At 39.6% G+C, this 24,787-nt stretch overlaps 1 protein-coding gene across 1 annotated transcript in view; it reads right to left on the reverse strand.

The window, feature by feature from the left end:
• Positions 1-24,787, reverse strand: part of ADAMTSL3 (ADAMTS like 3) — a 387,063-nt gene that overhangs the window by 108,228 nt on the left and 254,048 nt on the right. The window contains 2 exon segments of the mRNA XM_032622232.1: positions 2,373-2,502; positions 17,175-17,464. Coding sequence (XP_032478123.1) covers positions 2,373-2,502; positions 17,175-17,464 — 420 coding nt within the window.

A 24,787-nucleotide genomic window follows, 5' to 3' on the forward strand; every position in this document is an offset into this window, starting at 1 on the left:
TCTGTCATACAGAGTGAAGTAAGTGAGAAAGAGAAAAATACCATATGCTAACAAATATATATGGAATCTAAAATAAATAAATAAATAAAAGGTCATGAAGAACCTAGGGGCAAGACGGGAATAAAGATGCAGACCTACTAGAGAATGGGCTTGAGGACACGGGGAGGGGGAAGGGTAAGTTGGGACTAAGTGAAAGAGTGGCATGGACATATATACACTACCAACTGTAAAATAGATAGCTAGTGAGAAGCAGCCACATAGCACAGGGAGATCAGCTCGGTGTTTTGTGACCACCTAGAGGGGTGGGATAGGGAGGGTTGGAGGGAGGGAGACCCAAGAGGGAAGTGATATGGAGATATATGTGTAACTGATTCATTTTGTTATAAAGCGAAACTAAGACATCATCGTAAAGCAATTATACTCCAATAAAGGTGTTACAAAAAAAAAAAAGATGAAAGGGACGTTCCAGTTGGATATAGCCTCAGCACCACCTCCCATATACCTGATGTTCTTGGACAGCTCCGGACAGACTTGACAAAGTGGGCAACCTGACGCCCAGTTAGATCCTAATAGTCTTACTGTATTGTCTCTTCTGCAATTTTCTGTTAGTGTTCTGGTACGGATGACTCTGGAATTCAGAAACCTGGGGGTGGAAATGAGATGTCCAGGAAAGAAGATTTCCCTATGCTGTTTCTGGGTCTTGCTCTCCAAAGTACATTTGTAGGTCTTTACTGCCTCCTCTCAGCTGAGCACAGCAAGACGGTTCTAACGCAAGTCAAGACGTTCCCCGTATTTCCTTAGCCAACAACTTAAGTCAGAAATATTGCAGTGGACCACATCTTTATCCATTCCTCTGTTGATGGACATTTAGATTGCTTCCATGTCCTAATGAGAACCTACTGTATAGCACAGGGAACTCTACTCAATGCTCTGTGGTGACCTAAATGGGAAGGAAATCCAAAAAGGAGGGGATATATATGTATACGTATAGCTGATTCATTTTGCTGTAAAGCAGAAACTAACACAACACTGTAAAGCAACTATACTCCAAAAAAAAAATTTTTTTAAAGAAATACGGCTAGATAAAACCCTGTGCCTGGCTCACTGCAGGTGTGGTCTCCCCAGGGACGAAGCATGCATTGAGCTGGCCTCTTCCCAAGACTCTGCAGGTTAGAGAGCAAGACCCACAAGGAAAGGGCCCATCTGTGGGATACATAAGACTGGATCTCCAGGATGCCCTGACTTATTTGATCCTCACCCACACCACTTCAGACCAGGAAGGCAGGAGTTTCTGCCTCATAGCCAACACATCTCATGGAATCAAAATCAGAAAGATCAAGAGAATTCCAGAAGCACAACTTATTTCCTGAATAAACATAAAAACCTACCCTTACTCCCGTATGGCACGGGACACAAACTTCCTCAATTACTTAGGGTCCTAGACATAACTAAACTCACCTTTAGTGAATACAGGTACCTCATCAGATGGGTTATATAATTACTAAGAGGCAGGAAAGAGAATCTGGCAACAAGAGAGAGGAGGTGATTGGGAAGGGGATTTAAATTCTTGGTTTTAAATTTATCACAGAAGAGTGGTCAAGATCATAAAGGTAAAGGATAGAGAAGAGAAAAAAATGGTGCCTGGATTTTGGAAGGTCTTGTGTGAGAGACCAGTGATGTTGAGTTATAATCCTCTGTAGCCAGCAACACGCAGGGATAGAGGAACAGGGGGAAAACCTACCCTTCCTTCTGATAAAATTCCCCAGGATCTTAAAAGGACTTGTGAAAGGAAGCAGATTAACTTTTAAGTTCAAACTTGGAGACCAAAAATAAGTCAACCTCGCCTACTCTTTGGGGCCTGTAACATTACACCCCATAATCTGAGATCTATGGTAAATCGTGGGAAGGTAAGAACACACTGGTGTGAGTTCTAGGTAACAAATAGGAGGTCACTCAGTCATTCAACAAATATGGATTGAGCACCTACTGTGTACCAGTGCCAACCCGACCTCAGATCCTGTGCTCTTGGATGTGGCTCTGGGCACAGAAATGTTCTTGAGGAGACAGACAGGAGACAGGACAAAACTGCTGACCTCATGGTTTTGTCAGCAGCAGGCCAGTTCGTGTTCATTCACGTTTGATGCAAACAAAAGTCAGACTAAAGGGGTTTCCTGCTGAACCTGGCAGCACCTGTGCATCTTAGCAAGAATTTGGCTGGGGCATAACTTGAACAGAGAAGGGAGAACTCCGACGTAGGCCAGGCTGATCTACTTTGGGTCGACCTGCCAGTCTCAATGCACACACGTGTTTCTCTGCAAGGGAGGGTGTTACCATTCAGACGGTGTGTCCTGGGGGCATGAGACAGCACATACCTGGGTGGGCAGGGTTCCGTGTTACAAGCCTGACTCATTGCTGGAGGACGGTGGACCATATCACACAAGGAGTCGTTGACCGTCTGCTGGGTCTGGATGTGTAAGCACACTGCAATGGCTTCTTGATAGCCTGGAGATTGGAAAGAGAAAAAGTGCCAATGACTTAGAATAACTCATTGTGGGGAAAAAAGAAAACAGGGTCTTGAGACTTCTCGTTCTTAAGCTACTGCCCTTTTGACCATATTATGTGGCTGCAGGCTGCATTTCAGGGTACACGTGGAGCAAACAACTTTGCATTTTGCAACGTCTCCCAGTCTTTGATATTCTCTCTGTCGCCTTTTCAACTCAGTCCCTCTACTGTCCCTCCCCCAAATGTACTCACTTTAAGACATTAAGGAGCATCCCGACTCCCCATCCACCTTCAGACTGACCTGCATTCCAAATATACTCAAAGCTAGGAGGTCCCTCAAGTGAATCACCAAAGTGTTCCTTCCAAACATATACAATAATTTCCCAAGAGGAATTTTCTTATCAGCTCCTAAAGAATAACACTTTCTTTATATCATTGAATATGTGCTAAATTTGGTGTATAACCCTTATTAAAATGTTCATTAGAGTTGGAGTTCCTGTTCACTAATACTATCATTAGTAATATTTCTATTACTCGCAAAAACAACAGCAATGCCTCCCATTGGGAAAGTGATTTGCAGTGTACGAAGTGCTTTCAAATACACTACTTGAGCCCACCATAATCTTGTGAGGTCAAAAGAATGGTATCATTATCTCCATTTTATTAATTTAATCATAAGGAAGCAGTTGAGAGAGAAATGAAGACCGCAAAAGAGTGGTAGATTCAAAACTGGAAATCAGATTTCCTGCTTCCGAATTCAGTGGTCTTTCTTTTGTATCCGAGGGATTCCAAAATGCAATACAGCCAACCAGCTTCCCTGTTCAAATATGAACTTTCACAGGCACGTTTTTCCTTTGAGGCTAGACAGGTCTGTCTGACCCCAAAGCCCATGTCTCAACCACTCTTCTTTTTTTGTTGAGACAAAAAAAAAAATTATTGGAAAATCAGAACTGAACAAAATATAAATGAAACTTTTGATGAAAAAAATCAAATGAAAATTGTAATAGCGACTGACTATGCTATTTGAAATACGCAAATGTATTCAGTTTCATGCAAAAATGTGTGTTCCATTATGTTATAAGATTGTGGTTCTTTTTCCAAATGCCATGTTTCAATTCAACCATTTTACAATATTTCGCAGAATGCAGTACAGGCCAAAAGTATATATAAAATATGTATTTGATATGTTCAGTTCTTTTCACTAAATTTTCTTTTGCTTTCTTCAGTTGTAATCTTATGCTCCCATCCATGGCAGGATGCAGTCTTAAATCTCCATGCATCTTCCATGAACCTTTTTCTTTTTTTAAATAAACAGTGGCTAACCTGAAATACAAGGAGACACTGCTACAGCATCACACCTTGGGTTCTCACCAGCAAATGTCAAACTTTCTTAGTGACTTTACAGATGTTCATTTTCTAGCAGGTTTCATTTCTTTTTAATCTGAGAAAAATTCAGTTATCTTTCACATATATTTTAATTTGTAATCAAAATTATTTAGAAACTACACTTAGAGACTATTTTGAAATGTTTTCTGGAGATTGAGGGGGTGAGTCTGAAAGCACCAAAGTTATCTCATTTTAACCATTTTGATGGAATTTCACAACATTTGTGACAAATCTTTGGGTCTTAAAGCAACTTTACTCAAAAAATATAAAAGTTTAATAGGCGATTTAGGATACTTATTGAGGTAGAATGCATCTTCCAAAGACGGCCACGAGAGTATGTCCCTTCCCACGTACTGGGCCTACAATATGACTTCACCACTTTTCACTTCAAGAGGTTTGAGTAAACCTTTATCCTCAAAAGTAAAATTATAAAAATAAGTTGACTTCATCTTATACTTAAAATGTGGATAGTAATCGCAAATAGGCATTTAGAAGTCATAAAATAAATCAAGTGTTGAAATTTCGATGTAATTTTTCTAATAAATTCCTTTGGTAGCATGAGGCAACATCCTTCACTTCACATTTGACTTCTACAATGTCATAGTAAGAGGGTTGTTTTTTCTTTGGCAAAAAAATATCCAAAGCCTACATCAAGAAATGGATTCATAATTAAAGGGTAAAAACACAGACTCTATGATGGGAAGCAGAGCCAATAAATGAGCTAATACATTCCCTTTTGTTGGTTTAGGGTTAGTTTGAGTTGGATTTCTTGCAAACAAATCTTGACTAATTCAACATGCCAAGTAACGTCACACACACACAGACACACACACACACACACCCAGTAAGAAATACTTGGAGCAATAAAAAAATCTATAGTCAGAACCTTTAAGATGACACACACTATTTAATATATCAAATTATTTTTCAAAGTGGGAAAATGATTTGAATAAGAAAATTATGTTGATAAAATACCAAATAGCCTTGGCCCTTAGAAACAGATGTAATATGCTCTTTTTAAGCACCAGTGGAACATTAACAAAAATTGATCCTATATGAGTCTATAAAGAAAACTGCACTAAATTCCAAAAGCCAGAAATTATGCAAGTAACATTCTTGACCATAATAGAGTCCAACTATAAATGAATAATGAACAATTAACCCACCCCCCAATCCAAACATTAGAATTTTTTAAAAGTCATTTCCTATAAAACTCCTAGGTCAAAAAGAGTGACTAGGTTACACATTATTTGTGACAAGAAAAAAAGAGAAGAGGAAGCCTTAAAGCAACTTGAGACTAGATGAACATCTCTTGATGATGGTTTTAATATCATGAAATAGATGATGTTTTTCCAAGAAAATCTAAATTATGAAATCCACTTTAAAATTAAGACCTTGTATATAACAATAAGCAGGGGGGAAACTTGAAAATGATGTTAATGATCCAGCCACGATGCTCCCCCCTCAATCCTGCCCCCAAGAGGGAAAAGCAAGAACTGACTTTAGACAGTTATAGACACAAATTCTTTCAAACTTTTAAACCAGATAGCTTCTATGATATGAACTATTTAAGATTATTAAAAGGTATGGAAAACTCCAAGTCATCTCACAAAACTAGTATAAAACTGATGACAAAAATCTAGAAAAGAAAAAAAAAACCCAGATCTACTTCATATAGTGTTGCCTTATACAATACTATATGACAGATGCAAGCCTAGGGCCATATTGAAAAGAACAGTTAGCATAGGTTTTTCCCTCTGCTGATTAGCCAGTATGATAGAATAAATACTACTATAAGCTCCCAGGTAATGAAAAAAAGTAGAACCATAATATGGTATGGACCCAGAGGAGTGCCACTTTGGTAATGAAAATGCAAGTGTTATAGCACTCCAAATAGGTGAGTTCTTTTTAGGAGCCAGATGAGAAGACAGCTGGTAAAAATTAAGGACTGTTGAAAGCCATTTGGCCTTATGAAGGGCATCATAAACATCACTGGAGCCTGAAAGGAAGTGACCGATTATATCAAGAGTAGCTGGAAGAAACTACAGCTAGAGGCCTGTTATGATTTGCAGGGATTTGAAGAGAACAAAACAGGTATTGCTGATGTACCATGTCGGGAACACATCTCCATAGGAAGTATGCTAAAATGAGCCCATAGTGGGCCAAATCAGCTTGCAGTCCTACCTTCCCCTTTGCAGGAAGGCATTCTTGTACTCCACCACGCTCAACAGATGACACCTACGTGCGTCAATATCAGCCATACATGCATGGAAAACCCAAAATGAAATACTAGCACATTGTAATCAAGTCAAAAGTATAATAAAAGAATACTACATGTGACCTCAAACAACTGGGCATTCACATACCAATTCACTCACACACAAATATTCACACACACTCAAACAGAAACAACCAGATAGGAACTTCCTGCGATCAAGCAGATAAACCCACCCACCCTCACATCCATCCTCGCCTTTCCCTTGCCAGTTTCCATTAGGAGCTGCTCTTGCAACTATTTAAGACTGAGCTCCACAACCAGGCCATGAATTTCACTCCCTGGCATCTTAGGACATTTCTTGATTCTTTGCCTTTTGCTTTCATTCTGGAACTTTCTCCTTGCCTTTTTTTTGTATGTGTATATTTATTTTATTTTATTTTACTTTTAACATCTTTACTGGAGTATAATTGCTTTACAATGTTGTGTTAGTTTCTGCCGTATAACAAAGTGAATCAGCTATATGTATACATATATCCCCATATCCTCTCCCTCTTGCGTCTCCCTCCCACCCTTCCTATCCCACCCCTCTAGGTGGTCACAAAGCACCGAGCTGATCTCCCTGTGCGATGCGGCTGCTTCCCACTATCTATTTTCAAATGGTAGTGTGTATACGTCCATGCCACTCTCTCACTTTGTCCCAGCTTACCCTTCCCCCTCCCCAAGTCCTCAAGTCCATTTTCTACGTCTGTGTCTTTATTCCTGTCCTGCGCCTAGGTTCTTCAGATCCATTTTTTTTTTTTTAGATTCCATATAGATGTGGTAGCATACAGTGTTTGCTTTTCTCTTTCTGACTTACTTCACTCTGTATGACACACTCTAGGTCCATTCAGCTCACTACAAATAACTCAGTTGCGTTTCTTTTTATGGCTAATATTCCATTGTACACGTGCCACACTTTCTTTATCCATTCATCTGTCGATGGACACTTACGTTGCTTCCATGTCCTGGCTATAGTAAATAGAGCTGCAGTGAACATCGTGGTACATGACTCTTTTTGAATTATGGTTTTCTCAGGGTATATGCCCAGTAGTGGGATTACTGGGTCATATGGTAGTTCTATTTCTAGTTTTTTAAGGAACCTTCATACTGTTCTCCATAGTGGCTGTATCAGTTTACATTTCCACCAACAGTGCAAGAGGGTTCCCTTTTCTCCACACCCTCTCCAGCATTTATTGTTTGTAGATTTTTGGGTGATGGCCATTCTGACCAATGTGAGGTGACACATTGTAGTTTTGATTTGCATTTCTCTAATGATTAATGATGTTGAGCATCCTTCTATGTGTTTATTGGAAATCTGTATATCTGCTTTGGAGAAATGTCTATCTAGGTCTTCTGCCCATTTTTGGATTGGGTTGTTTGCTTTTTGATACTGAGCTGCATGAGCTGCTTATACATTTTGGAGATTAAACCTTTCTCAGTTGCTTCATTTGAAAATATTTTCTCCCATTCTAAGGGTTGTCTTTTCGTCTTGTTTATGGTTTCCTCTGCTATGCAAAAGCTTTTAAGTTTCATTAGGTCGCATTTGTTTATTTTTGTTTTTATTTCCATTTCTCTAGGAGGTGGGTCAAAAAGGATCTTGCAGTGATTTATGTCACAGAGTGTTCTGCCTATGTTTTCCTCTAAGAGTTTTATTGTGTCTGGTCTTACATTTGGGTCTTTAATCTGTTTTGAGTTTATTTTTGTGTATGGTGTTAGGGAGTGTTCTAATTTCATTCTTTTACATGTAGCTGTCTAGTTTTCCCAGCACCACTTATCGAAGAGGCTGTCTTTTCTCCATTGTATATTCTTCCCTCCTTTATCAAAGATAAGGTGACCATACATGCATGCGTGTATCTCTGGGCTTTCTATCCTGTTCCATTGATCCATATTCTTGTTTTTGTGCCAGTACCATACTTTCTTGATTACTGTAGCTTTGTGGTATAGTTTGAAGTTAGGGAACCTGATTGCTCCAGCTCTGTTTTTCTTTCTCAAGATTGCCTTGGCTATTCGGGGTCTTTTGTGTTTCCATACAAATTGTGATATTTTTTGTTCTAGTTCTGTGAAAAATGCCAGTGGTAGTTTGATAGGGATTGCACTCAATCTGTAGATTGTTTTGGGTAGTATAGTCATTTTCACAATGGTGATTCTTCCAATCCAAGCACATGGTATATCTCTCCATCTGTTTGTATCATCTTTAATTTCTTTCATCAGTGTCTTATAGTTTTCTGAGTACAGGTCTTTTGTCTCCCTAGGTAGGTTTATTCCTAGGTATTTTATTCTTTTTGTTGCAATGGTAAATGGGAGTGTTTCCTTAATTCCTCTTTCATATTTTTCATCATTAGTGTATAGGAATGCCAGAGATTTCTGTGCATTAATTTTGTATCCTGCTACTTTACCAAATTCATTGATTAGCTCTAGTAGTTTTCTGGTAGCATCTTTAGGATTCTCTATGTATAGTATCATGTCATCTGCAAACAGTGACGGTTTTACCTCTTCTTTTCCAATTTGGATTCCTTTTATTGTGGCTAAAACTTCCAAAACTATGTTGAATAATAGTGGTGAGAGTGGGCAACCTTGTTTTGTTCCTGATCTTAGTGGAAATGGTTTAGTTTTTCACCATTGAGGACGATGTTGGCTGTGGGTTTGTCATATATAGCCTTTATTATGTTGAGGTTGGTTCCCTCTATCCCTACTTTCTGGAGGGTTTTTTTTTTTTTTGCAGTACGCGGGCGTCTCACTGTTGTGGACTCTCCCGTTGCGGAGCACAGGCTCCGGACGCACAGGCTCAGCAGCCACGGTTCATGGGCCCAGGCACTCCATGGCATGTGGGATCTTCCCAGACGGGGGCACGAACCTGTGTCCCCTGCCTCGGCAGGCGGACTCTCAACCACTGTGCCACCAGGGAAGCCCTCTGGAAGGTTTTTATCATAAATGGGTGTTGAATTTTGTCGAAGGCTTTTTCTGCATCTATTGAGATGATCATATGGGTTTTCTCCTTCAGTTTGTTAATATGGTTTATCACATTGATATATGTGCGTATATTGAAGAATCCTTGTAATCCTGGAATAAACCCCACTTGATCATGGTGTATGATCCTTTTAATGTACTGTTGGATTCTGTTTGCTAGTATTTTGTTGAGGACTTTTGCATCTATGTTCATCAGTGTATTGGCCTACAGTTTTCTTTGTTACCTCTTTGTCTGGTTTTGGTATCAGGGTGATGGTGGCCTCGTAGAATGAGTTTGGGAGTGTTCCTCCCTCTGCTATACTTTGGATGAGTTGGAGAAGGATAGGTGTTAGCTCTTCTCTAAATGTTTGATAGAATTCGCCTGTGAAGCCATCTGGTCCTGGGCTTTTGTTTGTTGGAAGATTTTTAATTACAGTCTCAATTTCAGTGCTTGTGATTGGTCTGTTTATATTTTCTATTTCTTCCTGGTTCAGTCTCAGAAGATTGTGCTTTTCTAAAATTTCTGCAGTGTCATTTGCAACTTTTCCTTTTTCATTCTTAATTCTGTTGATTTGAGTCTTCTCCCTCTTTTTCTTGATGAGTCTGGCTAATGGTTTATTAATTTTGTTTATCTTCTCAAAGAACCAGGTTTTAGTTTTATTGATATTTGCTATCATTTCCTTCATTTCTTTTTCATTTATTTCTGATCTGATTTTTATGATTTCTTTCTTTCTGCTAACTTTGAGGGGGTTTTGTTCTTTCTCTAATTGCTTTAGGTGTAAGGTTAGGTTGTTTATTTGAGATTTTTCTTGTTTCTTGAGGTAGTATTGTATTCCTATAAACTTCCCTCTTAGAACTGCTTTTGCTGCATCCCATAGGTTTTGGGTCATCGTGTTTTCATTGTCATTTGTTTCTAGGTATTTTTTTGGTTTCCTCTTTGATTTCTTCAGTGATCTCTTGGTTATTAAGTAGTGTATTGTTTAGCCTCCATGTGTTTGTATTTTTTACAGATTGTTTCCTGTAATTGACATCTAGTCTCATAGCACTGTGGTCAGAAAGGATACTTGATACAATTTCAATTTTCTTAAATTTACCAAGGCTTGATTTGTGACCCAAGATATGATCTCTCCTGAAGAATATTCCATGAGCACTTGAGAAGAAAGTGTATTCTGTTGTTTTTGGATAGAATGTCCTATAAATATCAATTAAGTCCATCTTGTTTAATGTGTCATCTAAAGCTTGTGTTTCCTTACTTATTTTCATTTTGGATGATCTGTCCATTGCGGAAAGTGGGGTGTTAAAGTTCGCTACTATGATTGTGTTATTGTCAATTTCCCCTCTCCTTGCCTTTTAAATGTACCCAAGGCTCTCTGTCATTAAATGACAGCACACTCACACACCTCCCCCTTAACCCACTGTGCCTTCTAGCCTTCTACTTCTCTCTGTTTTCTTTATCGTAAGTTTTGCCACAAGAAAATCGTATCTATTCGTCTCCATTTCATCACCTATCACTCTCCTCCATCCTTTTAAGTCTGACTTCGTCTCCATCACTCCATGGAACTGACCCTGTAAGTCCTCAGTGACTTCCCCTTGCTGGACCCGGTGCTGATTCTCAGTTTACCTCACTTCACCTCTCAGTGGCCTCAATGTAGCCGACTCTGGTTCCCACCACACCACTCCCTCCTGGTTTTGCTCCTATCTGGCTGACCTCTTCATTGCATTGACATCTGTGGCTCAGTATCCTCCACCCAGCCATCGGATGTTGAATTTCCTCAAAGATCATTCTTAGATCCTCCCCACGGCTCACAGGTGTTCTCTTCCTGAAGATTTGCATACATACCCGTGGCTTCAATCCTCTCCGTACACAGATGACTCGTAACTGCATATTTCCAGACTAGATCTTGCCACTTTGCTTCAGATTCACACATTCAACTTCTCTTTAGCATCTCCATTTGGAAGTCTAAAGGCACTTTAAAATCATTATGTCCAAACTGAAGTCATGATTTCTTTCTGCCAAACTGGACCGCCTGTCGGCACTCATCATCTCAGAAAAGAATCTTAGGACTCAGACCCGCCACCTCACTCCCACTGGCCACTCCACTGACAGACTTTTTCCCTTCTCAACATCTCTCAAAGTCACCTGCTCACTCCATCTCCATCATCATCACCACTCCAGCCCAAGCTCTTTCCTGGACCAGCAAAAGCTTCCTTGATGGTCCCTCTTACATCTGCTATGAACCATTCTAATCCCTTTTTTACAATACAACCAGACTAACCTTTTTGAAATAAATAAACATTTGATCATTAACTCCCACTTTAATGACTTGAATTGCTTCTCATCGATCTTGGGATAAAGACCCAAATCAACACGGCCGGTAAGGCCTTAACTGTCTGGCCCCTGCATTCCGCTCTAGCATCATCTCACATTAAACTCCGTCTTTCTCAGTACCCCAGCTGTGACCGACTTCTTCAGCTCCTGGAATGTCCCATGTGCCCTCCCGCCACGTAGGGCCCTTCCACATGATCTTTTTTCTGCTGTTAACTCTCTTTGTACCACCATCTCCAACCTCTCTTTTGCTTAATTAATTCCTCACCTTTCAGATTTAAGTTCGAGTGTAACTGTTCTTAGGGAAGCTTTCCCTGACTTCCCTAATTAGGTCAAATTCCTCCTATTATATGCTTTTATAGCACCACATACTTCTTCTGTAGCTGCTATAACCAGCTGTAACTGTACATACATGTGTGTGTGATTATGTGAGTAACACATTTCCCTCACTAGATCTGAGTTCCAAAGGTAGGAACTACTGAGTCCGTATCACCTAGCCAAGTGCTTGGCACAAAGAAACGTGCACTAAACATTTATAAGCTGTTGTTTTTGAATGAAACAATAGAGAGATTCCTGCTAATGTCAAGACCAAGGCAAAGTTAGCATTATCCACATTATTTACTATCGTTTTTGAAATTCTGGACAATGCAGTAAGATATAAAACATAAACAAGATAAATAACTATTGGAAATAGAAAGAGAAAAATCATCATTAATTGCAGATGATTATTTACTTGAAGAATTCAAAAGAATGCACTCGGAAACTGTTAGATGCATTAAGGGCTTCAGCAGTTTAGTCAGATTTTTTTTAAAAAGGGGAAAAAAACAGTATTCTAATATAAGATGAATAACCTATTATTATTATATTATAAACCAATCACCCCACCAACATTTATCATATACCATGTGTCAGGCACTGTGATTAAACACCTCTCCAACATAACCTTGTTTAAGAATCACAGTTAATTTCGTTTCTTTTTATGGCTAAGTAATATATGGGGATATATGTATATGTATAGCTGATTTACTTTGTTATAAAGCAGAAACTAACACACCATTGTAAAGCAGTTATAGTCCAATAAAGATGTTTAAAAAAAAAAAGAATAACAGTTAATCCTTTCATTACTCCTAATAAGGTAGATATGGCTCTTCTCATTTTACAAAAATAAACCTCTACAAACTTAAATAACTAGCCCAAAGAGAGTGAAAGAACTAGGGTTCAAAAATGGGGCCAGGCCTCAAAGTCCATGTGTATGCTACTAGCCTGTGCTTTTAGAAAATACAAGGGTGAAAATGAAAGGTCATAAATGCAACAAATAATATAAGATACCAAAGAAAACTTTAGTGAGGAATGTTTATGATGTAAATTACAAAACCTTACCAGAGGGTATTAAAAAGGTAAGCATAACTTCCAGAATGCACATGTATGTATACACGCACACATACACACACACACATACACACAACACAATGCTGTATACATACATACATACACACACTCTGGAAGACGGAAATTGAATACGTCTGCATGCTTCATACTTTTGGGAATTGAAAAAGAATTCTCTGTTGCCACTCCAGTATGAAAGCAGATTTGTAAAACGTTCTTAATCATCAGTAATGACAACAAACGGATTTACTTTTATTCCCTGTATGATGTGAAGGCAAGTTAGAATATACAAATACACAATATCAAGATGTGACCGTGGGCTTCCCTGGTGGCGCAGTGGTTGAGAGTCCGCCTACCGATGCAGGGGACACGGGTTCGTGACCCGGTCCAGGAAGATCCCACATGCCGCGGAGCGGCTGGGCCCTTGAGCCATGGCCACTGAGCCTGCGCGTCTGGAGGCTGTGCTCCGCAGCGGGAGAGGCCGCAACAGTGAGAGGCCCGCGTATCAAAAAAAAAAAAAAAAAAAAAAAAAAAGATGTGACCGAAAGTTTATCTTTCTGGAAATCTATAATTTGCGTATCTTATTTTTCTACAGAAACAGGAATGTTGAAGAAATAACTATATGCCTGTGGAAATTCTACTTTCCTGTGGTTTTCAGTCACTGCAGACTTACCCTGCCTATTATCCAGGGTGAGGGTTAAAAACCCACATTCAAAACCACACATAAGTGGACTTGTAGAGGCCAAGCCTCTAAAACCACATTAAAATGGATCATGGAGAGGCAAGTATCACTGCCTGTAAGTAATGGAGTAGAGACAGTAAAGCCAAAATAATCAAAAGCTGCACTCCATCAGGACAAGGACTATGCCTTCATTTTATACCCTGATACTGAGCCCAGAAGCAAGTGCAGAGCATGGAGTCCAGCACACAGCAGGTGTCCGGTTTCCTGCATTTATAGAGGATTTTATAATCCTCCAAGCTTTCCAGTTTTTATAGAATTTAGTTATGTATTTAAAAGGAAATTTTAAGCTTGAACCCAAGAAATTAAAAACATTACTTTTTACAAAGTTAAGAGGCTTATTATAAGCGCTGACAGTTCAATCAACCCTCTCTAAAGAACAACAATTAAGCTGTTCGTTTTCTGTTTTGGACTGTGTGATGCCCTCTGATCCTCAGCTTCCCCAACTGTAAAATTTGGGTTAGTGGGTATCCAAGGATCATCTTAATGATATAATTCTTTTTTTTTTTTTTTTTTTTTTTTTTTTTTTTTTTTTTGCGGTACGCAGGCCTCTCACCGCTGTGGCCTCTCCCGTTGTGGAACACAGGCTCCGGACGCGCAGGCTCAGCAGCCATGGCTCACGGGCCCAGCTGCTCCGTGGCACGCGGAATCTTCCCGGACTGGGGCACGAACCCACGTCCCCTGCATCAGCAGGCGGACTCAACTACTGTGCCACCAGGGAAGCCCAATGATATAATTCTTAATTACACAACTCAAGGCACCCTCACAAGGCTAAATTCTGTTTAACTAAAAGTTGAAAGATTACCAAGTTGAGGGCTATTAAAATATGTAAAGTGCATTCCAGATACACAAGAGGATGTCAGAGATAAATGGACACCTTCCCATCAACCATCTGAATACTGAAATGCATTTCTGACATGAGCAAGGCATTTTTCTCCTCACAATAGGCCAAAAGGTCCACAGTGCCCATAAGGATAAACTGCATTAGTCAAGTTTCACAAAAACTTTTATGTTTTAAACAGATCCTGGTCATGCTATTACTCCTAAGTATATACCCAAAAGAAATGAAGACATATGTCCCTACAAAAATGTGAACATGAATGTTCAGAGCAGTATTTTTCATAATTACCAAAGACATGTGAATAATCCAAATTCTAACTGATGAATGGTGAAATGTGATATAGCCATACAATGGAATAGTATTCAGTCCTAAAAAGAAATGAAGTACTGACTTATGCTACAGCGTGGATGAACATTGAAAACACACTAAGTTAAAGAAAGGGGTCACAGAAGATCACTTGTTGTGTGATTCCATTTATATGAAATGTCCAGAATAAATAGAAAGTAGATTAGTAGTTGCCAGAGGCTGCTGCTAGCAGGGAAATGGGGGCTTGAGGGAAAATGGGGAGTGATTTCTTAAGGATACAGCGTTCTTTTGGGGGGAAAGTGTTCTTTATAAAACTGATCGTGATGATGGCTGCACAAGTTGGTGAATATACGTAAAGACACCAAATTGTATACTTTAAATATATAAATCGTATGGTATATGAATTAATATCTTAATAAAGTTGTTACCAAAAAAACAGAAAATCATTCCAGGGGGATCCAGGCATCCTGGAGGTGGAAACTAGGGCTGTCTTAGTGGACACTGGGAACACAGCAGATCCTAACATTTTGGCACCAGGCTCCAAAAATGAGGTCTAATAGACTCTCCCAACTGAATCAGAATTTACCTGGTCAATTTTCCTTGGGCAACTCCTAGTAGCCTGTTGAGTTCCAAGGACCCAACAAGCCATATTTTCCCATCTGGAGAGGGCCTTCCCAGTCAGGAAAAGAACTGAAGTCAAGGATGACAAAGTACTAGATGCAACAGTAATTCTATCAATGGCAGTATTAAAAGCCTGAGATTAACACAGTAGTTTTGGGGTATGCAAGCAATAGCAGGGCTTATTTCTGCTCTCATAATGAAAGACAAAGCTCCAAGTCTCTGGTGAAAATACAGCAATGTAGTGGCTCAGAAGTGGTAGAGATAGCTGCATTCTGTAGTCATGTAGTAGAAAGTTCCAGACATCTATAATTGCAATTGAATAGGAGAACATTTTAGCATCCCAGTGACTATCTCTAGAGGGTTTCCCCAGATTCATCAAGAAAGTACTAGCTCCCAGACTGCCACGGGCATATCAGTCTTAAGGTTTCCAAGATATAACAAAAGATGTGGCCAGGACCGTGAACCCAGAGGGAGCAGTAGTTAGGTTTTGGGGCAACAGCAGACACGTGGCAGTGTGCAGGTAACTGAGACTTACGTGCCCGGAAGGGAAGAGACACAGCAGACATTTAGGGTGAACCAGGCTAAATTCCTGGCTAGTTGGGATGGGCTTCTAGGAACCAGGGAGAAGCAAGTAAGAGATAGAGAGAACCTGGAGGCAGATACGGGTTCTTCTCCTAACTTGCACATGGTACCTCCAGGCGAAAGGCAGTAGCTTAGCTGAAACCTGGGGGTAAAGCACACACCACCTCATCTGGGTCTATTGACAGGCTGGTGTCTAGGATAGGTGGGTTTACAGGTTGATTAGACAAGAAAGGAGAAAGACAGATACCATGAAGTCACAGTGATTGGACGGCAAGGATTAAGAATGTCCTCAAGAGCCTGAGGGGCAAAAGAGGAGAGGCTTGGGCACAATGACTGGTCCATGAGCTCTAAGACCCGATTGGGAGCTCCTAATGGGTGCGGGGCCGCCAGGAGGAGTGGAGCCTGCTCTTGAGCCAACGGCCTCCTAAAGCAATAGCTTCCTTATCTTTTCCACCGTTGGCTGGGACTGAAGTCAGAGCATTTCTAGCCCCCAACTTTAGCCACGACAGCTGGCAGGAAGGCGCAGTCAAGAGTCAGTGATAGGATGTCAGGGGCCTGGATTCCTGATGAGATGAGTCTCCTTCATGTTAGTAGAGGATCTAGGTTTCCCATTGATTATTTCTGTCTTTTTCCTTCCAACAGAGAGAGAATGACTATCTGGACTCCCACGCCCTGCTCATCCACTTCCTTTTGGATCCTGGAATGCTTAAAGCGCCTTGGGGCCAACTTCCACGCCAGTGGGGTCCCCTGACTATATTACCACTTCCTAATCCTAACAGGGTCCCCTGGCTATGCATGTTACCCCACACGTACACACATAAATCATGGTGATCAGGGTGCTCTGCACTGGTTTCTGGTCCAATGTGCAGGTATGGACCTAAATATTTTCTAAGGATGGCTTCTGACCAAGAGTTGCATCAGATAGGGCAATCCCAGGCTGCCTCAATCTGTAATTCTGTTTTATGCACAAGACTGCCTTAACTAATCATTTCTGCATTTTCCTATTTATTCTCTATTAATCAGTGACCTCTCGCTCCATCTCAGTTAGGCGGATGCTTAGGCCAAGGAGCACAGGCTACAGTGCCACTAGTCCTTTATCTTTCTAGAATAATCACGATGAAAACTGAAAGAAAGAAAAGGCATAGTTTTCAATTATTATTTCAAAACCTTAACCTCCTTTTGACTTCTACTAATTTGCATATTTGGCTTAACCGATTTAGTGATTTCTCAAACCATCCGCAATGCAAGACCTAACTGTCCCCTAAACAAAAAAATCACATACCTCCCAAACACGTGGCAGTGCAAGGGGTGAAGCCAGCATACTCCCAGTCGTAAGTCATCTCACTGTCCTGCTCCTGCTGGGAGGCGGCCAGCTCACGGGAGGTGGGGCTCTCATCACAGGGTTCCAGGTGGCAGGGCCGCTCGGTGGGCAGCCGGGGGCCTTCACACTCTTCCTCGGGTAGCTCGGTCTCCGTCTGTGTGAATGTCAGGAACACGCGGCACTTCACCTCTCGCACCTGAACGCCCGGCCCACACGTGGTGCTGCAGGCGGACCAGGGCTCTGGAATGAACCTGCGTGAAACGGGGGAGCCCCGGGTCGGGGGAGGACACGGGCAGTCATTCAAGAGAGGTCACAAAAGGAGTGACAAACATTCTATGAAGGAAAAAAGTAACTTCATCCAGAGGGAATTCAATATATTTGGAATGCTGTCCTTTTGTTGGTGCTCAAAAATGTGTCGCTGACAAACGTTCCAACCCCGTCAGCCATGGAAAGAAATTTGCACCAGAGATACACTGAACTTCTGTACCCATTTTATAATTCAAATTCTGTGCTCTGACCTTTGTGGATCATCACTAAAAGGTTTTCTTTAAGATCTGGTAATAAATAAACCATTGTGTAGAGATCATTTCGACTCTGATTTCTTTTATAATATGGAGATGTTCACCAGTATTTATTCAAGAAATCTTTATTGAGCTTACCCTTTCTTAACAGAGTTTTATTAAAATGTCTCGATATTTAGGAGCTAGACTGTAGGATAACAAATGCTTTCTGAAGAGTGGATGAAGCTTTAATATTCTTTTCTATTTAATATATAAATACACAAAACTTCTGAATCTTCTTGAAAATATCCCAGGTGTTGCCCACTCTGACTGCATAAAGCATTTATTTCTTATCCTGAATCATTATCCACTAAATCACAGGGCGTCACCCTTTGGTCTGTAGACCAAAGGCCTACAAAGGTCAAAGCCAGCCTACCTGTTAAGAATGATTTTTATAGTTTTCAATGGCTGGGGGAAAAAAAAGAAGGATAATATTTTGTGTCGTGTGAAAATGACAAAAAATTCAATGTGTGTCCATAATTAAAGATTTATTGAATACAGCCACGATCACTTGTTCACCCATTGTTTATGGCTGCTTTTGTGTTACATGGCAGAGCTGAGTATTTGCAATACAGACTGTTTGGTCTGCAAAACCTGAAATAGTTATTATCTGGCTCTTTACATAAAATGTTTACTGATTCCTGCACTGAATTTAAAACATAGATTCAATAGGGACGTATATTTTAAAGATACTCTGAAGGAACATTTGCATCATAAGATATTAATAAGTAATAGTCTGGAAAGAGTGCAGTAATAGAGTAAGTCTGGGAAACTTTGCTTTCAATAAGGTTGAATAGGTTTATTTACTGCAAAACTTTTCCAAAAACTATGATATGAATGCATACCATACATATTTAAGAGGGGAATATGATGGGCATCATTTCCTAAACTTAAGTGAATACACGCCTCTATTCATGGGATAATGTTGTACTAACTAACTTCAGAAAATGCTGCTGAGATGTTTGCTTAAAATGCAGTTCCAAGGCTTAATGTTTAAAATCTCAGAATGATATGGTTACAAGGGTCTCTCAGAGTCATTTAAGCTTCTTTCCCTACATAAGGCTTCATTACAGTTGTACACAACAGCACATACCCATCCGCAGAATTGAAACACCACTGCTTTAGATGAGCCCAATAAAGAAATATCAATAACTCTTCCCTTTCCTCATTTTGTTTCCTGGGTTGAAAATTGTTAGTGGGAAACTCTATTCTCTAATCCTCATTTTCCATGAAAAGTTTTGCTTAACTTCTCAGGATGGGGTGGTACTGGAGTAATATTTGCACGTTTACTCTCTGCTTGTTGCTTTCCCACGGTAGAACTGGAAAGGAGGAGACTGATTAGATGCATCCACAGAATGTAATAAGATGAGGTCATTTAAAAGAAGGAGGTGAGTCTATATGATTGATAAGAAATAGTCTTCTCTTGAAGACTGTTAAATGAAATAAGTATGGGATATACATACTATGATCTTTTGTCTAAATACACAAAAGGGCATATATATACACATATATAGTGTATATACTATATATAGTATATATTTATAGCTATATGTCTATATATGCTGATTTACATATAATTTCTCTTTTCAGGAAGCAATTGCAAGAGTTGGGAACTGGAGCGTGTAAAAGGGAGGCTTTTACTTTTTGTTTTGCAGCTTTAAAATGTTTGAACTTTCTCACCATATGAATACGGTACGTCTATGATCATTAATATTTTTCTCTTTTTGCCTTTGTAATAAAAACTTAAAATTTGGGATTATGTTTTAATGGGAAGTAGATTTTTTTCATTCAGACTGGACTCCTGTGTCTTGTAGATTCAGAATCCTGAGAGGAAGGCTCACCTCAATTCCCAACAGGGCAAATGATGGTTACACTTGATACGTTTCTAGGTGTCCTGGATCTTTCAAGTTGTTTTCTGTTCAATTTTTTAATTAAAAAAAATTGGGGGGATTGTGGGATCTTAGTTCCCAGACCAGGGATAGAACCCGGGCCCTCAAAAGTGAAAGCACAGAGTCCTAACCACTGTACCACCTGGGAATTTCCTCAAGTTGGTTTTCAAAGATCCTTTTAAGGGTCCTCTTAAAAAACAAATGTCAGAGCTGTCCAAATCAGCCATGAATGATTTGGGGGAGGTGATGTGGGGAGCCACAGCAACTCCAAAATGTATGCATCTTCTAGCATGATCTTCTTCTATGTATTATTTTTTATTTAAAGGAAAGATAGTATAGTGTTCATGCAGTTCTGAATCTTGTTTTGTTTTTGTTTCTCTCCCACAGTAATTTTTTTTAAAGAAAAGAATGGAGCACAGTTGCACACAAGCATTTGAAGAGCAATGTCTGGGCACAACAAAACCCGAGAAACAGAGCATGTTCCCTATGTCTTTGCACAATAGAAGAACTTAAAAGAAGAGCAATTCACTAACATGAGAGCTTAGACACAAGATGACAAAACAACAGAATAAAATGGAAAACTATAGAGCTGAAGAAACAAACTATGAAACATAACATTATTAGAAACTAACAAATAATTCAGAACTAAGAAGAAAAACAGAAGAAATATAGCTGAAAATCAAATTAATGACATAGAAGCAAGACTTGGAAGTGAATGCAGTGTTGAGAGAGAGAAAAAGAGAAGCTTTTAAAGCAATTAGAGGGGTGAAAGGAGGGATGGGCTGCAAAGGAAGCTTTTGGGGTGATGGGAATGTTTTGTATCATGAATGGGGCTGGGGTTTTATGGTTGTGTACATCTGTTAAAACTCATCACTTTGAATAGACAGTTTTTGTATGTAAATTATACCTCTCTAAAATTGATTTTTAATGCAGATTTTAGAGATAAAATGAGAGAGAACCTAAATAATCCAATATTGAAGACAACTGGATTCTTCAAGTAGAGGTTTCAACACATGAAACAGAAAAAAAGTGTTCATAAATAAAATATGCAAAAAATGTGCCTAAAATACAGCTTGGAAAGGTACATTGTCTTCTAGGAAAAAGTGATGAAAAAATGATTAACAAAAACCTAGAGCTTTCAGCAGAATAATGCCCCTCCCAAAGATGTCCACACCCTAATTCCTAGAATTTATGAATATATTACCTTACATTGCAAAAGGGATTTTGCAGATGTGATTAAGGTTATGACCTCAAGATAGGGAGATTATCCTAGTGGGCCTAATCTAATCACATGAGTCCTTAAGAACAGAAAAAATTCTCTGGCTGGAGTTAGAGAGAGATGCAGCAGAACAAGAGGCAAGAGAGATTCAAAGCATGAGAGGTACTCAGCCCGCTGTTGCTGGCTCCAAGATGGAAGAGGCCAGGAGCTGAGGAATGTAGGAGGCCTCCAGAAGTTGAGAACAACTCCTGGCCAACAGCCAGCAAGGAAATGGAGATTTCAGCTCTGCAACTGCATGCGCCTGAATTCTGCCAACTCCCTGAATGAGCCTGGGAGTGGATTCCATCCACCCTAGGGCCTTCAGAGGAGCGTTCAGGCTGACAGACATCTTGATTTCAGCCTAGTGGGATCCAGAGAAACCAGTTGAATCTATTGGGTTTCTGACCTACAGAACTGTGAGATAATAAATTTGTGTTGTCTTAAAGCACTACGTTTGTGTAGATGAATATACCTGGCTTAAAAAAGTAAAACTTTGAGGATGGAGAGAGAATTGTATAAGCATTACAAAAAAAGTCCCTTATAAGAATAAAAAGTCAGGTGGACTTCAGACTCACAACATTCAAAACCAGAAAAGGATGGAGCAAAAGTTTTGAGAGAGAGAATCTGGGTCCCAAGAATATTATGTCCAGTCAAATTGTTATTCAAATACAAAGGCCGTAATTTTCTGTAAAATAGGAACAGTAATGGTACCAACCTAATGGGGTTAGGTAAGGATTAAATGAGATGTCAGAGTGAAAAGTTCAATAATTACAACACAATAAAAAATGACAACTAACATTCATTGCATTATTATTCGTGTGAGATACTGTTCCATGTACTTCACATATATTTTATCATTTACTCATACCAACCCCATCAGGAAGTATTGTTATTACTCCCATTTTACAGATGAGGAAACTGAGGGTAATTTGTCAAAGATTACAAAGTAGCTACTGGCATTATTTTACCCTGCCTCAGCAGTGAGAGATCATAGGTGAGAGATGCATTTTAAGATCATCCAAGATGACAATAAAAGGATGCCAGGAAAATTCAACAATACTATTTGGGGGCATTTACTTTTCTTATTTCAAAAATGAATAAACAAACACCAATACCCACTTGATAAAATAATTCTTCACTCTAAAAGAAGAAGAATGTAACCTGTATTAGTGAAAGAAAAGCATATTTGGGGGAAAATATTATCAGAAACAGAAGGAAATGTATAGCATCTCCTTAAAATTTAATGACAATAAAATTCAAGGAAGCATTCTACAGAACAAAAGATAAATGAGGGGGTTAAGGAGTCAAAACATGGCTGGAAAAAAAACCTCTGGCTTGGCTGAGAAAAGACTGAAAAATACAAAAATAATTCAAAGTTTGCTCTATGATAGAAGAAAATCCAAATGAATAGTAGGAAATACATTCAATGAGGAGGAGGGCAAGTGCTTTTGTTTGAAGGGGAGGTGTGCTTCCAAAACATGGAGGAAAAAAGACAAAGAGGTGGGGGAAAATATCACATGTTAAAAATAGAGAAGAGATGCAATACAGACAGTTGGTGAACCTTTAAAATAAATAAGAAAAATAACAGAAAAGAGGCACAAATACAACAGAAGAAAACTTTCATGCACCCAAGAAAGATTTGAATCTATGTCCTAAAAGCCCTCACTGTTTACCAAAATTATTGAAAAGAAAATAGAACCTGGACTTATTCTTAAAAAATCCTCTAATTTTAAGTATATGGGGAAAATCTTATATCTAAGCAGAAAAAAAAAAAAAAAAATGGTTCACAACACAAGGAGGAAGGACAGTTTAGGCGCAAATATTTCCTTTTCAATATCCAGAGCCATATGTCCACAGTTTTAAGGGAAAAAAAAGAAGATAGCTTATTAAACAAGAGTTCATATTCCTGCTCATTTGAGGGTATAAGAAAGGCATCCTTAAATATAGAGGGTCTTAGAGAGTATGCCATCTGTATAATCTCCCAGAAAAAAATGCACAAAGATCTCCTCCAATTTAATGAGAATTTCATTTTTAAAATTACTATGGGGGAAAACCAAAAACAAAACAAGATTCAGCACTGCCTGAACACTATAGTATCTTTGGTTTAAATTTTAAAAAGGAAATTTGACAGTAGAAATTAAATGCCTTCAACGTGCCTATCTTCTGGCCCAGAAATTCCACCCCAGCAAATGTGTCCCAAGGAGACAATTAGAGATGAAGAGATGGGCAATTTGAGATTTGCTACAGTTTTATTTAGCATAGTAAATAATTAGAAACAAACTGCAGACATCCAGAAAGATCTCTCTAAAAATGTAATCGTGATTACATCACTTGTTAAAAATCCTTAAATGGCTCTCACGGCCTCCAGATGAAGTCCAAATTCCTTTATGAACCATGGAAGACCTCCAAGACTTGCTTACTTTCCTAGCTGCCATTACCACCTACTTCTCCTCCAGCCCCCTCTCCACGCTTAGTACCTCAATGTCCAGGTGTGGCCCCCATAGGCCAGTTGGCCAACATGCAACCTCGATACCTGACATGCTGTTCTGACATCTGTGTACATCTTAGGGCATCATTTCACGTACCATCTCTCCCAGGAAGCCATCCCTGACCTCCTAAGCCTTACAATACCGTAATATAATCACTAACTTCTCTATCTGCCCTATTAGACCAACCTAAGGATGGGAGAGACTTGAATTCAGGTCTCCTAACATAAAGTTGGAGCTCTTCCTAGTATGACATGCCAGAGAATCACCATCCACCACTTAATAGCTCTGAAATGTTGGATAATTCCTTAATCTATGCCTTTGTTTCCTCATCCCTAAAATGAAGCTAATAATAATGCCTCCTTATGGGGTCACTGTGAGAATTAAATCAGTTAATCCACATGGAACACTTAGAACACAGTCTGGCACAAAAGAAGTCCTCAATATTAGTTGTTTACTGCAGTTGTTGTGAGAAAAACAGCTGCCTGAAACATAACCTAATTTGATTTTAGCAAATACAAATAGCACAAATGCAGAAGCTAAAATAACAGTGAAGAAAATACACAAAGTGTTCTAAATCCTTGGTTCTCATATATGAAAAATGGGAGGGAGGGCAGCATGACTAAGGAAGTGTTGTGAATCCCGTAGAAACTAGGAAGGCTCCAGGGAAGAACTCTTAAAACAACAATGAACCGTATCAACTGTCAACACATTCCACAGCTGAAAGTTAAGAAGGTCAAAACTGCAGTTCCCTGGCTTAGCTTTATAAGCTATAATTTTTATTTTTCTAATTAAAAAGAAAAGCCTTTTGAACATCCACTTTCTATGTAAATTCAAAGCTCGGGCCATAGTTAACCACAGAGGCAGAAATATTTAGCTCCTCCAGGAGGGTTTGGGAGGCTTTTCCCGAGGGGTCTGAAATACAGCTCACTGTCAACAAGCAAGCATCCCCAAACCACAAGAGACAGGGGTAATAAAAGGATGAACTGGAAGCTGAGATATGTTGTGGTTTTGTTTGGAAATCAAGGGAATGACTAGAGTCAGAAGTGGTAGGAGGAAACCATAAACTTCACACTAGACAGCCAGGAACAGGCCAGAAGCTGCCAGACAGCGTGAATTATAAAGGAAAATTGCAGAGAGACCACAGAGGGAAACAGGGAGGAAGGTGGAGAGAGGCAGCCGCTCAGGCCCGGGAACAGGTGCCGGGGCCTCGGTTTTCCATGATGGGAAGAAAGAAGTGGTGTCCTACAGGAGGAAAGGGTGAACCAGCTTTGCACAGTGAATACGGACTGGAAGAGCCACCAGCAAAGTCGGGTTGGGCTGACAGTTCATGCAGGCTTGGGAATGGATACGGGGCTGGAAACTGCTTAGCTTACACGAT

The sequence above is a fragment of the Phocoena sinus genome, chromosome 2 (assembly GCF_008692025.1).
Source record: "Phocoena sinus isolate mPhoSin1 chromosome 2, mPhoSin1.pri, whole genome shotgun sequence".
NCBI lineage: Eukaryota > Metazoa > Chordata > Mammalia > Artiodactyla > Phocoenidae > Phocoena > Phocoena sinus.